Raw genomic sequence first — 11952 nt, forward strand, 5'->3', positions numbered from 1 at the left:
TACAGTACTACAGGTCACCTAGGTTTCAACTTTCAACTACTATATCTCGTCTTTAATTCCATATAACGTTTGATGCATTTAATGAGAACACGAGGGAAATGTAGAAGAAAGTGCAGCTTCAACACCGGGATGATTGTAGCCATATCAGATCAAGCATCCAACAAATACGAGCTTGATCCAAATTTGGTCCAAGTCCAATCGTGTCAATGACAATCAGAAACCAAGTAATTTTTGGTTTGGGTTCTAGATTTACAATATCCAAACATCAGGCGTAATAGCTGAAGTTGATTAATGTTTACCGACAATCACCAACTTGTGGAGCAATTGCAGAGAGAGAGAGAGAGAGACCAAATAGATAACGATGTCAGAGAGCAACATTTAGCTCAAATAGATAACGATGTCATAAACTTAAATGCTGATAGTCATGAGAGTTTGGTAGTGGATAAGAATCATTCATCTCCTAACAACAAAGATGATAAAATCATGCAGCAGCAGCAGCCTCTTCCAGCAGTTGCTTTACCTTGGTGATGTAGTCATTCATGGCTTCCTCCTTCGATTTCCCTGTAAGTTGATACATTCTTAATGAGACATGAGCAATTTGTTATTATGTGGGATGAAACATTCATCAAAAAAAGAGTGCCACTCTGAAGAAACTCAAAGCATCCAATTCTCCGAAAGTTGTTGGACAGACTACCGAAAAATCAAATCTTTAAGTCTGGAAATTCCTCAATTCTACATTTTGTCCGAAAGTTGTTATCCATATCTTGATTAACTGGGAACAAGTTTTTGTTTGGATTATCTTCCCAAACTTCCTCAGCTTTACGTATAAACATTCTAATTTCTGATGTCAGATAAAAAACACGCTATATTTTATGGTATTTCCCAAAAGTCGATGCATGCGGTGCCTCTAAATTCAGGCAGTAAGTAACCATAATTTGAAATGTCAAGTTCATTATCAGTTACGCTGGTGAAAAGGCTGTAGTTCATGAACTTTGACATGATATATATACTCCAATAAAGGCGATGGTAACTTGCTTTCCAAATGCTAGACATACCAATGCAGATTTCATTGAGAGAGAGAGAGAGAGAGACTATGTTCTTACCTTCAACAGCCTTCCATGCATCCCACTTTGCCCTGTCACGTAGATTAAATATTCCAGGACGGCCTACAGCAAGATTAACAGTTTCAGAGAATAATCTAACAAACCCAGGGCTAGTAAGGTCATTTTTTCATACACCATTTTGAAGCTCAACAAGGGAGCAGACAAACCACATAAGTAGCCCAACTCATAAATCAAGTGTATCATTCTCTGAAGTGGTCAAAAAGTTGTAAAAATAGAGCAAACTTTAGCAGCAAGAACAGAACATGGAAAAAATACTTTGGAAGGTGAAACGGTACAATAAAACACTCTTCCTATTGAACCTCTCCCAACACTAACAAAAAAACTATGAGGGGGTATGAAATCTTTCTTTTCATTCAGTGCTCTGTGTGAAGGGGACTGCACCCCAAGATGTCATGCTGTAAATAAAATTGAATCTTTCCCACCGCTTCAGTTAGGCGTCTCTGTCTTCCGCATCATCTGAAGCACATGCAATCAGATATGTCAATTAGTCAGGAGACTGAGGACTGAAATCTCGCCAGCATCAGTCCTTATCCAAACCAAGTATTGCTGGGATGGGAACTAGTTTGGACTCAAATCAGGTTAGAATGTCTGTTCAACGGCAATTGGTCAGGAAGCCTTGCAACACAAACATTGATAAAGCAGATGGCTGGAGTGTGTTGGCATTGCCTATATGTTAAATAAAAAGGCGCAATTATGGCATGTATTGAGGTCTCATTCCCCATGCATACTCAATAAGTAGGACTAGGCCCAGTTGTACCAAATCATGTTCCTACTAAGGGCACAAGGTGAAACTGATGCTAGACAAATCTGGATCTGCCCAGTTCTATGTTCAGCCTGCTTCTTGGTCAGATGCATTGTCCACTAACGTGATCCACATTGGAGAGATTGCCAAATCAAATCTGATCTATTGATAATCCTCGGCCAAATCTCTATGGAAGAAACTTCATCATTGAAAACATTCAAAGGCAAAACTCTAATTCTGAAGTCTTCTGAACTTTCTACTAATATATGTCACAGGGACACTCCAATTTACTCCCCATGTCGTCCCCTTATAACATAGTTGAAACATTCTGAAAACTACATCGTATATCATGTAAATTGATATGCAGGGGTAGACAGCAAGTATGGATGACCAGACTTGGGTTGCAACCACTGCCAATGCATCCACCCAAGCAAAGTTAGCTCAGTCCTCAAGTATACATGATAAGGTTCTCATACTATACAAACCAGATAATTGCATTTATTATTTAGAGCATCATTGCTTATAAGATATTAATCTATATCATATTATCTAAAATATGTATGCATGTGTGTTATATACTGCAATGACGCTACATACATGTGCACACACACAAGCAGGCGTGCACACACACAAGCACGAGCAAGTATAAGTTCTTGACTAAGCCCTGGCCTAGTAGCCTGCCTTTGATAACCATATAAAGTCCTTGGAACTCTGGCAGTTCATTGTTTGGGCCCAAGTCCATCCCTCTGATTATAGAGGTGTAAGATCCAATTGATTTGAGGAACTCTCCTAGAGTTACACCATATGTGTAAACAATCCAAATCATGTGAATTCTTGAATTAATTACAACAGAACTGGTTAGCATAGAAGCAAGCTTTCCAAAAGATCATTCACCACAGACAACAAGTATCAGTTGGAAAAGAGAAAAGTTTGTCAATGCCATGTGAAATATAGATCAAACCATTTATTAGAAAGAAAACAATGTACATCATAATAGAAGCTTAGCATAAAACACATACTAGTATTCACTGGACCAACTGTCGCTTGCTTGTAAAGTCCATAAAGAATAAGTTTGCTTTGATCTGTTGTTGTTTCTGGGAGAGTTTTGGCTTTTTCAGCATATTCCTTGAACTCTTCCTGCAAGGAAACCCACCACACTTATTACAATGATCACGGGACTGCACAAAACTATAATACTAATGCAAGATGATTGTGGAAAAATCGAAGCAGATATCACAAAGTTGTGAGTAGCAAAATGTATCAATGCCTTGAATAGGCACACACACATCCCCTGTTGGCACAGCACAGCGCCAAAACTCCATCTGTTTTCTCTCTCTTGAAGCTTTATTTGTTTAGTCTTAGCAAATATAAAGTGCAATCCAATTGTTAGAATTCATGGTTTGATCCCAAAGTAGAACTTAATGTCTATGTCACACAGGCATGAAGATGGATAAATATACACATGGACATGCTCACCATAGAAGCATATATATATATATATATATATATATATATATATATATATATATATATATATATATATATATATATATATATATATATATATAAAGAGAGAGAGAGAGAGAAGCTGCTAAGACAACCTTATCTCCTAAACTGTCCTAAACAGCTTCAAAGGGACAAAGGTTTGGGTGTTGGTTTAATTCAAACTCAATAGATGTATTCTCTATAGCTTAGTAAAAAACATATATCAGATAAGATAAGTCATTTTTCGTCTTTAGATGTGTATTTAGAGTGATAAAAAATCGACGGCACGTATTGCACTGAAACTTGGCGAAATAGAATTAGAGGTTTCTCATCGAGGCAACTCGATGTAAAGCATGATTTTCAGTGAATAAGCAGTGATGAATGCATCTATAGGTAAGGGTTAAGCAAAAAACATGTGCAACTATGGTTTTTAGCAGAGTTACCGGAAGCGCCTAGGCAAAAGGGGAAGCGTGCTTCCCCGAAGCGCGCTTCGGAAGCGCGAAACGTCGCGCTTCCGAAGCGTGAGGGGAAGCGTCCCCCTTTTATGGGAAGCGCGTCCCCCTTTTATGGGAAACGTGCTTCCCATAAATGGGAAGCGCGCTTCCCCCACGCTTCCCCCTCGCTTCCCCCACGCTTCCCCCTCGCTTCCCCATTTTTTTCATTTTTTCACTTCCCCCTCGCTTCCGGTTCGCTTCCTAGGTCGCTTCCGGTTCGCTTCCGAGACGGTTCGGAATTTTCTTCTAAGTGGTCCCACGCTTCCCCGCTTCCTAAATTTTTGAAAGTACCTCGCTTCCCGCTCCCGCTTCCCGTATCGCTTCCCGCTCCCGCTTCCCGTATCGCTTCCCGCTCCCGCTTCCTCGACTGGTAACTCTGGTTTTTAGAGGCATTTAGGATGGTTTAGGATATAAACTGTTTATGAGCTACTCATCACTATCTATGTCACAGGGATTCGGCTAGCAGGGTGTCGCACCTGCGTCGATGCGACTCGACGCGGGTGCGGTCAATCCGATCCTGCGTGCGTTGACCGCACCCAGGGTCATTTTGGTTCATTTTTGTTTGGATTTTTTTTTAAAAAAAAATTTGCCTTACGAAATGGTCTGCAGGATTTAAAAAAAAAAATCTGCTGACAGTTGCTTGTTGCTGCTGCTCTTGTTTTTATAAAGGTTGTGTCCACAACATCTGACGAGCTTCGTTGGCATCCCATGCTATTCCTACCTCCAAACAATTAATTCACAGCATTGGAAAACATACTGTTAACTTGGAATTTGGAAATGATGATCCATCTTCCTCAAAAATTAAAAACAAAATTCAAGAGCCTTTTGAAGTCTTTATGCTTCAACCAACCAAATCCCTTTTCGTCAAGGATTTTCTCCCTCCATAATAAATGATAATGGTGGTGGTAGAGCCTTGGCGGCTATTAGTATTCACTTTTCTCCTGACGAGATGGGTGCTCTAGCCGTAGCCTTGTGTAGACCTCTCTTTTCCACATGTCAAATCCAATAAATTTCTTTTAGTTGTCATCTGTGTACAACTGTATATAAAATGAAATTTGAAGAACCCTAGGCAGTGGCGTGGCAATGGCATCGTAGGCCTCGTGAAGACTCTCTCTCCAACAAACCACGTCAAACCTTTCGCTTATATTTTTTTTCGTGAAGACCAGGGAGTTTCAGACATGATTGAATCATGACAGTAAGCAAAACGCAGCAGGCTGGGTCAATCAGATTGTCAATCCTTTCGGTTCATCAATTTTGTCCCGTTGAGCTAAAGTACACAACAAGCAGAACGTGGGTAACAAGTCTTCAAACAAACACACCAGCAAAAAAAATTGAACCCCCGACCCCCTTATATATATATATATATATATATATATATATATATATATATATATATATATATATATATATATTCCCCTGCCGCACCCCCGCACCCGGGTTTTTTGGAAGTGCCGAATCCCCGCACCCGCACCCATGTGACATAGATCACTATATATATATATATATATATATATAAAGAGAGGGAGAGAGAATGGGGATTGTGCTGCCCCTTTTTTCGTTAGGTCACGTTAGGACCCTTCAAAAATTATAGTTTTAGGTGTTTTATGATAGATCTGAACCGTTAGATGTGTTTGTCATTGCATATTAATTAAGAAACAAGCTTTGTTTTGAATTGATTTATGTAAAAATGTGTATACTTTATCATCAATTTTTAGTACATTATCAACCATTGATGTTTTACCTCTTCAACATACACATCTGCGCATAAAGATGCCTAATCAGAAACATGTTTTCTATTGAATAAACAATGATAAACACATTCAACGGTTTAGATCTATCATAAAACACCTAAAAGGATAAAGCTATGAATTTTGGAGGGTCCCAACGTGACCTAACAAAAAAGAGGGCAGCACAATCCCCATTCTCATATATATATATATATATATATATATATATATATATATATATATATATATATATATATATATATATATATATATATATATATATATATATATTGGTGCTATTGAAGTCACTGAACTGTTGAGTACAAAGAACCTTCTGTCCATATTTTTTAGATTTCTTGATATATTGGACCTTATGAATGTGATCGACAAGGTTGGTTTAGTGAAAATGAGTTTCAATCATGTGATTGTGACACGTAAGCAAGTTTTTTCAAAGGCTTCAAACCTCAACAGTCCACAATGCAACTAAAATTTCATGATTCAAAAAGTCACATTTTTCGATCGAAAAACACGACTGAAGGTTTGATCTTTAGCAAACATACAATGCTGAACACATCTATAGCTCGGATTGAGTCAATAAAGCATGAACCTATGATTTCCAGCTCAATAGTTCCATGCCTTCAATAGCACTATATATAGAGATATATTGGTAATGGCGCCATTACATACAAACAAGTTTGGATCTCGTATGTACAAGTTGTTTTGATCCAAACTGACCTCATGGATGGATTCAAAATAGTGGGAACCGGCTTTTGGATCATATTTGTTTGATGAAAAAACATGATTTTATGACCCAGGAAAGTATCACACGTTGTAGGCCATCGATTTTTTAAGCCTTATAAAATCTCACCTATGTGTCATAATCGTAAAATTCAAAAGCCGATACCCACTAAGTGAAACATGTAGATCACATCCATAAGGTTGTTTTTATAAAAAACAACCAAAAAAATAAAATAAAAAATGGGGCATTTGTAGGTCATGGCGACATGACCAAATGTGACCCCTTTATAATATATATATATATATATATATAGTCACCAATATCAGCAATATTTTGAAAATATCGCGAACGATACCAATATTTTAAGGTAGCCGATATTAAAGGGAATATCTTGCGATATTATCACGATATTTTTGGGAAAACTCTTTTTCTTTTAAGTTTGCATTTCCTATTTTTTGTTTCTTTTATATATTTTTTTAAGGCAAGCTGGGGTTAGGCAGACCCCTACCGTTTGTTTCTTTTATATTTTAAAACCTTTACAACAACTACGCCTTCATATATTTAATCCCAAAACAATTGGGGTTGGCGATATGAACCAAAAAAGAAAATCATCCTGGGTCTTCCACATATCATATCCTTTCCTAGCACCTCCATCCATGTCTTCCTAGGCCTACCCCGACCTCTTTTAACTAATATATTTTCCCATTTCCCCATCCTTCTAACTGGAGCATCATTAGGCCTTCGCCGAATATGTCCAAACCACCGCAAACGATTCTCTCTCATCTTATTTTCAATGGGTGCAACGCCTACTTTCTTACGTATCTCCTCGTTCCGAATCTTATCTTTTATTTTAAAACCTTTAAAACATGTTTTTTTATATTTTTGGAAGAAAAATAATGCTAAACTTATTTTCTTAGCTTTTTTGTTGTTATTTTTTTTAGTTTTTTAAACTCCTGAGATTTTCCAACTTTTGAAAATCTCTTTTTTTCAACTTTTGACACTGCTGTTACATGCAATGTTTGTTATAGTTTTCTTGTGGGATAGATGAAATTTGCTTTCTTGTTTAAAGAAAAACATCAAATCATGAATATTATCTTAAGTGCAAACGTTTGATAAGCCCATTATAATTAACAAACATCAAATAACAAATCCTTATTTAAAATTGAAATCATGCAATGAATGACAAAAGTTTAAAGGAAAACTTGCAAGTAACAAAAAAATAAGAGACCAAGATTGTAAAAAAAATACAAATTAAGGATACCGTGCTCACCGTGTTAATGAAATGATACGGTGTGACCGGTGCTGTGTCTTGTCAACACAAGACATGAAAGCTAAGTGAAGTGTCTATGTGATGCAGCTCAAGATTGTAACGATGTACAAAAAACCATGAGTAATTAATGCTTTAATAGCATAAATTTACATATTAATTCATGTTTGTCAAGCGTCCCCTTCTAAAATATAATCTAAAAATAAATAGATGGTGAAACCACCACAAGAAAACTATAACAAGCATTGCATGTAACAGCAGTGTCAAAGCTCATGTTAATATGTAGCTGAATCCCAGCCAAGAAATGTTTACATGGATGCAAACGATAAGCCTGATCAGATGGTTCAGTTTTCATCTAGCCCTAATTGAATCTGACCTATTCAGATTAGCATCATCAAATCAAGAGTTGGATGGTGAAACCACCACAAGAAAACTATAACAAACATTGCATGTAACAGCAGTGTCAAAGCTCATGTTAATATGTAGCTGAATCCCAGCCAATAATTGTTTACATGGATGCAAACGATAAGCCTGGTCAGATGGTTCAGTTTTCATCTAGCCCTAATTGAATCTGACCTATTCAGATTAGCATCATCAAACCAAGAGTTGGATAGGCACTTGCACTTCAGTTATGTGTTTACAAGTTACAACTGAATCCAATGGACTAGCTCCCTAATCTCACTGAGTCTTATAGGATCTAGACACCCAAGTAATTTCAGTTTTCATCTAGCCCTAATTGAATCTAACCTGTTCAGTCAGACTAGCATCATCAAATCCAGAGTTGGATAGGTACTTGCACATCAGTTGTGTGCTCCCAAATGAATCCAATGGACTATCGCCCTAATCTCACCAAGTCTTATAGGATCCAGAGACGCAAGTAAAAAGGACTAACTCTATTCAGAACAGCATATGATTTGGGTCTGAAATCTCCTTATGATCCAATATCATACACAGATCTTCTATGAACCCATCCTATCCAGTTAAGGAAAATCCTGTTTGGCTGTATATCGGACATAAACGTTCACACCATCTTGATTCCATCAAGTATAACCATACCCAATGATTCAGTGATACAACTTGCTCCTAAGACATCTGATTCTACCGAGTCACCCTGGAACCAGACATGGCCGATCGTGTTACACAGTTAAGACTAAACCAAAACCATGCCAAATGCACCCTATCCTCACTTATCTGGATAAACCAACAACTGAAACTTAAACTCTGGGCTGGCTACTGGACTTTGATAGAGCGTTTACTAAACTAAAAGTCACAAATCTGACCCAGAGCAAGTCTGTAGAGACTATTCCCGAGTAAAAACCAATATTCTCCATTATGTCCTGATCATAACTTTGATTTTCGAGAAAGGAAATCATTATACAAAGACGACATACCACAAGATTTTCAGTAAGAGATGATTCTCATTTTAAAAAATTAATACCTTTTCACGATCTCTCTACAAGAGGATCTAACCGTGACAGATCAAACATGAAACTAAATAAATACTAATAACAGCAACAACAATAATCAGCGCATACATGCAAAAGAAAGGACGAGCAATCCATAAAAAGGGAGTAAAACACAGAAAAGCAAAGTTACGAAAAGGAAAAAGAGGAAAGAAGAACTAATATCCGCGATCGCTTTCTTCTCCTACAAAGATCGGAACATTCAAATCTGATTGCAGGAGAAGAGATCAGATCTCACGGACCGGTCGCTGAGATCAAATCCACAAAAAACGGAGGCCAAATAATCTAGCGTTTTGCAAAGTTCGGGTTAGGGTTAGGGAAATATAAAACAAAGAAATAAAGATTCACCTCCAGACCCATTTCCTCCGCGCTCCTTCTCGTTCTTCTTCCTCCTCTCGCTTTCCCTCTTCCCTCCGCGACGATGAGGCCGAGGGAGGGGAGACAGACCGGCTATTTATACCGGCTGCTGTGGCGCTTGGCACGTGTGTAGTACGGCACCCACGCTTCGCATGTGCGGAGAGATTCTCCGCCCTTTTCTCGTCTTCCGCCACTGCGGGTGTTTGACACTACTGTCGTCATTTTCACTCTCTGGTCCACGGTTCGGGTCCGGCCCCTGATCCAATTTTTCGCCTATAACAAGGGCATATCCGAGCACAGTTTCGGGTTAAGGCATGTCCTAACTTTGATCCGGATTCGGATCCATGTGGGTCCAACCTGTTTGCGTCTCTCCCAAAATTCTGTGGTTCCCATCTTCTTTCATCTGGGTGGTATCAGGTTCGAATCCCTCTAGAGAATACTAATCACAAAGAAATACTACCAAATAAATAAAGGAAAAGTGACTGGTCCACTTATCCCAGACTGATCCACACTGCACATCAAGTCTAATAAGTTGGATAAGGCTGTGAATGAGCTGTGTACTTACCAAACAGGTCCGCTAGACGCATCGGCTCAGGAATATGCTTTTATGTGAAAGGTCACACAACAATTCTTAAGGGTCTGTTTGTTTCATTCCCATGAAAGGCCAGCTCAGCCTTATCTAGCTAAAGCTTTCATAATGGTGTGTGTGAAAAGATTTACACAAAAAAATTGGTGGTGAGAAAAATTGCAGCCCGCTTATACCTTTATCACCATGATGATTTGATATTTGTTTTATTCGTGATGAAAAAGAAAAGAAAAAAGATGGTCAACTCAACATTTTTTTTCATGTAAATTACATAAAACAAACTAACTCTTCTAAGGCTTTAGATGATAATAAGGATGGCTTTCTATAAAATAACCTTTATAAGGGAGATGTACTAAAAGATTTACATATAAATAGTGGTTGGTGGTGAAAATAAAATTTACTTGTGCCCTTGTAGTATATTCTCACCATAATGATTTGATGTTTGTTTCACGATGAAAAAGAAAAAAAAAATTTGCCAACTTACATTTTTCCATATAAGTTGCATGAAACAAATAAACCCTAAGGTTTTATATGAGACTAGATATAGATTTCTATAAACCCTTGGGCAACACAGCCTTCCCATGTGAAAACTTTCGGGGAGAGGTACGACTAGGGATGGCAGTGGGGCGGGGCGGGGGACAAGGTCTCCACCCCCGCTCCGCCTCAAGATTTTATCCTCCACCCCCGCCCCGCCTCCCTAGCGGGGATGGATTTTATCCTCCACCCCCGCCTTCATCCCCGTTTCATGTCCTCCATCCCCGGTTCAAACGGGGATGAGGCGGGGAGGGGATATTGCGGGGAAAAGTGCATGTCCATCCCCGCCTTCACCCCTGGACGGGGATGGATTTTAACCTTCGTCCCCGCCTCCATCCCCGTTTCATACCCTTCATCCCCGGTCCAAACGGGGCGGGGCCCGGCTTTCCCCCGGTCCACTGCCATCCCTAGGTACCACACATAAAAAAACAAACTGTAAGTGGTGGAAAAACCTGAAACCCATTTGTACCAACATGATACTTTTTCAGCTTGATGATTTGATGTTTGTTTTATTCATGGAAGAAAAGGATTACATCAAGGTTGCCAACTCATTAGTTTTTAATGTAATTATGAAACGATTGAGGGCCTAAAAGTACTTGGGGTCCGAGCTTGAACACTTCATGTTTAATTAATTGGGCTTATACACCAGTCCTAATTAGTTAGATTTTCATGTCAATAAACAGATTTGCATCTAACTCTGAACTCAATTTGAATCCAACAGATAGTTCGTCCTAATTATAAAATAAAATAAATCTGCTTAGCTAATAAGATTTGGATTCAAATGCACCAAAAAAGTGCCAAAACCTTAAGGTGGAAATGAAGGCATTTATTAAAGGTTTGGGACCATTAAAAAGGTGGGTATATTAATTTTGATAAAAATGTTTGGTAGGAGCCTGACATCGTATTCAAAACGATAGGTAGGAGTACAACTATGGTGAGATGATTGTGACATGGATTATGTTTATCATTTCCCTTGTCTTTAGCAAAATGTTTTGGTTACCTTTGCTTTGAGAAAGTAGAAATTTGGACATTTGAACATGTTTGCAAACATGCGGGCACCTTCTTATTTGAGAAAGTAGCAAAAGATGGAAAGGAGTTATCACAGAAAAAGCTTTCTCATCTCACCAAACGATTGCCGTTTTTCTATTAAGAAAAAAAAAATTGATTCATAAGTTTGTAAACCCTATGAACTACTTTATCAACAAGAAAAAATCTTAAATTTTATATGTGAGAAAATGTTTCAAAAGTTTGTAGGCATGCCCCATAAAATGTTAACGTTAGGAGACAGGATGGTTCAGAGAAAAAACAAATGTTAAATTATAGTTCTGTTAAATATTTTAATAAAACAACTTTATTTGGAACAAAAAAATTGTTATCATTTCATGGATCTAACAGTTGGGAAACTAGGTGACAAAGGATTCCAGATCAGATGCC

The 11952-nt window shown here is 38.2% G+C and overlaps 1 protein-coding gene across 1 annotated transcript; it reads right to left on the reverse strand.

Annotated features, from left to right (window-relative positions):
• Positions 1-377: 377 nt before the first annotated feature.
• LOC149813468 (acyl-CoA-binding protein) lies at positions 378-9461 on the reverse strand. The gene is made up of 4 exons (XM_089991376.1): positions 9390-9461; positions 2886-3003; positions 1104-1166; positions 378-561 (listed from the first exon to the last, which is right to left on the reverse strand). Exons 1-4 carry the CDS (start codon positions 9399-9401, stop codon positions 482-484), a joined length of 273 nt encoding a protein of 90 aa, XP_089847502.1. The 5' UTR covers positions 9402-9461; the 3' UTR covers positions 378-481.
• Between the last annotated feature and the right edge of the window lie 2491 nt (positions 9462-11952).

This window comes from Nuphar pumila, chromosome 16, assembly GCF_984573655.1.
Source record: "Nuphar pumila chromosome 16, dmNupPumi1.hap1.1, whole genome shotgun sequence".
Taxonomy (NCBI): Eukaryota; Viridiplantae; Streptophyta; class Magnoliopsida; order Nymphaeales; family Nymphaeaceae; genus Nuphar; species Nuphar pumila.

What these genes read in the sequence shown, in the direction of transcription:
- LOC149813468 (XM_089991376.1), bottom strand. An exon ending in AGTTGGTCCAGTGAATACTA is followed by an intron (nt 1,167 to 2,885) that starts GTATGTGTTTTA and finishes ATCTTGCTGTAG; the next exon opens with GCCGTCCTGGAATATTTAAT. An exon ending in TGCATGGAAGGCTGTTGAAG is followed by an intron (nt 562 to 1,103) that starts GTAAGAACATAG and finishes ATCAACTTACAG; the next exon opens with GGAAATCGAAGGAGGAAGCC.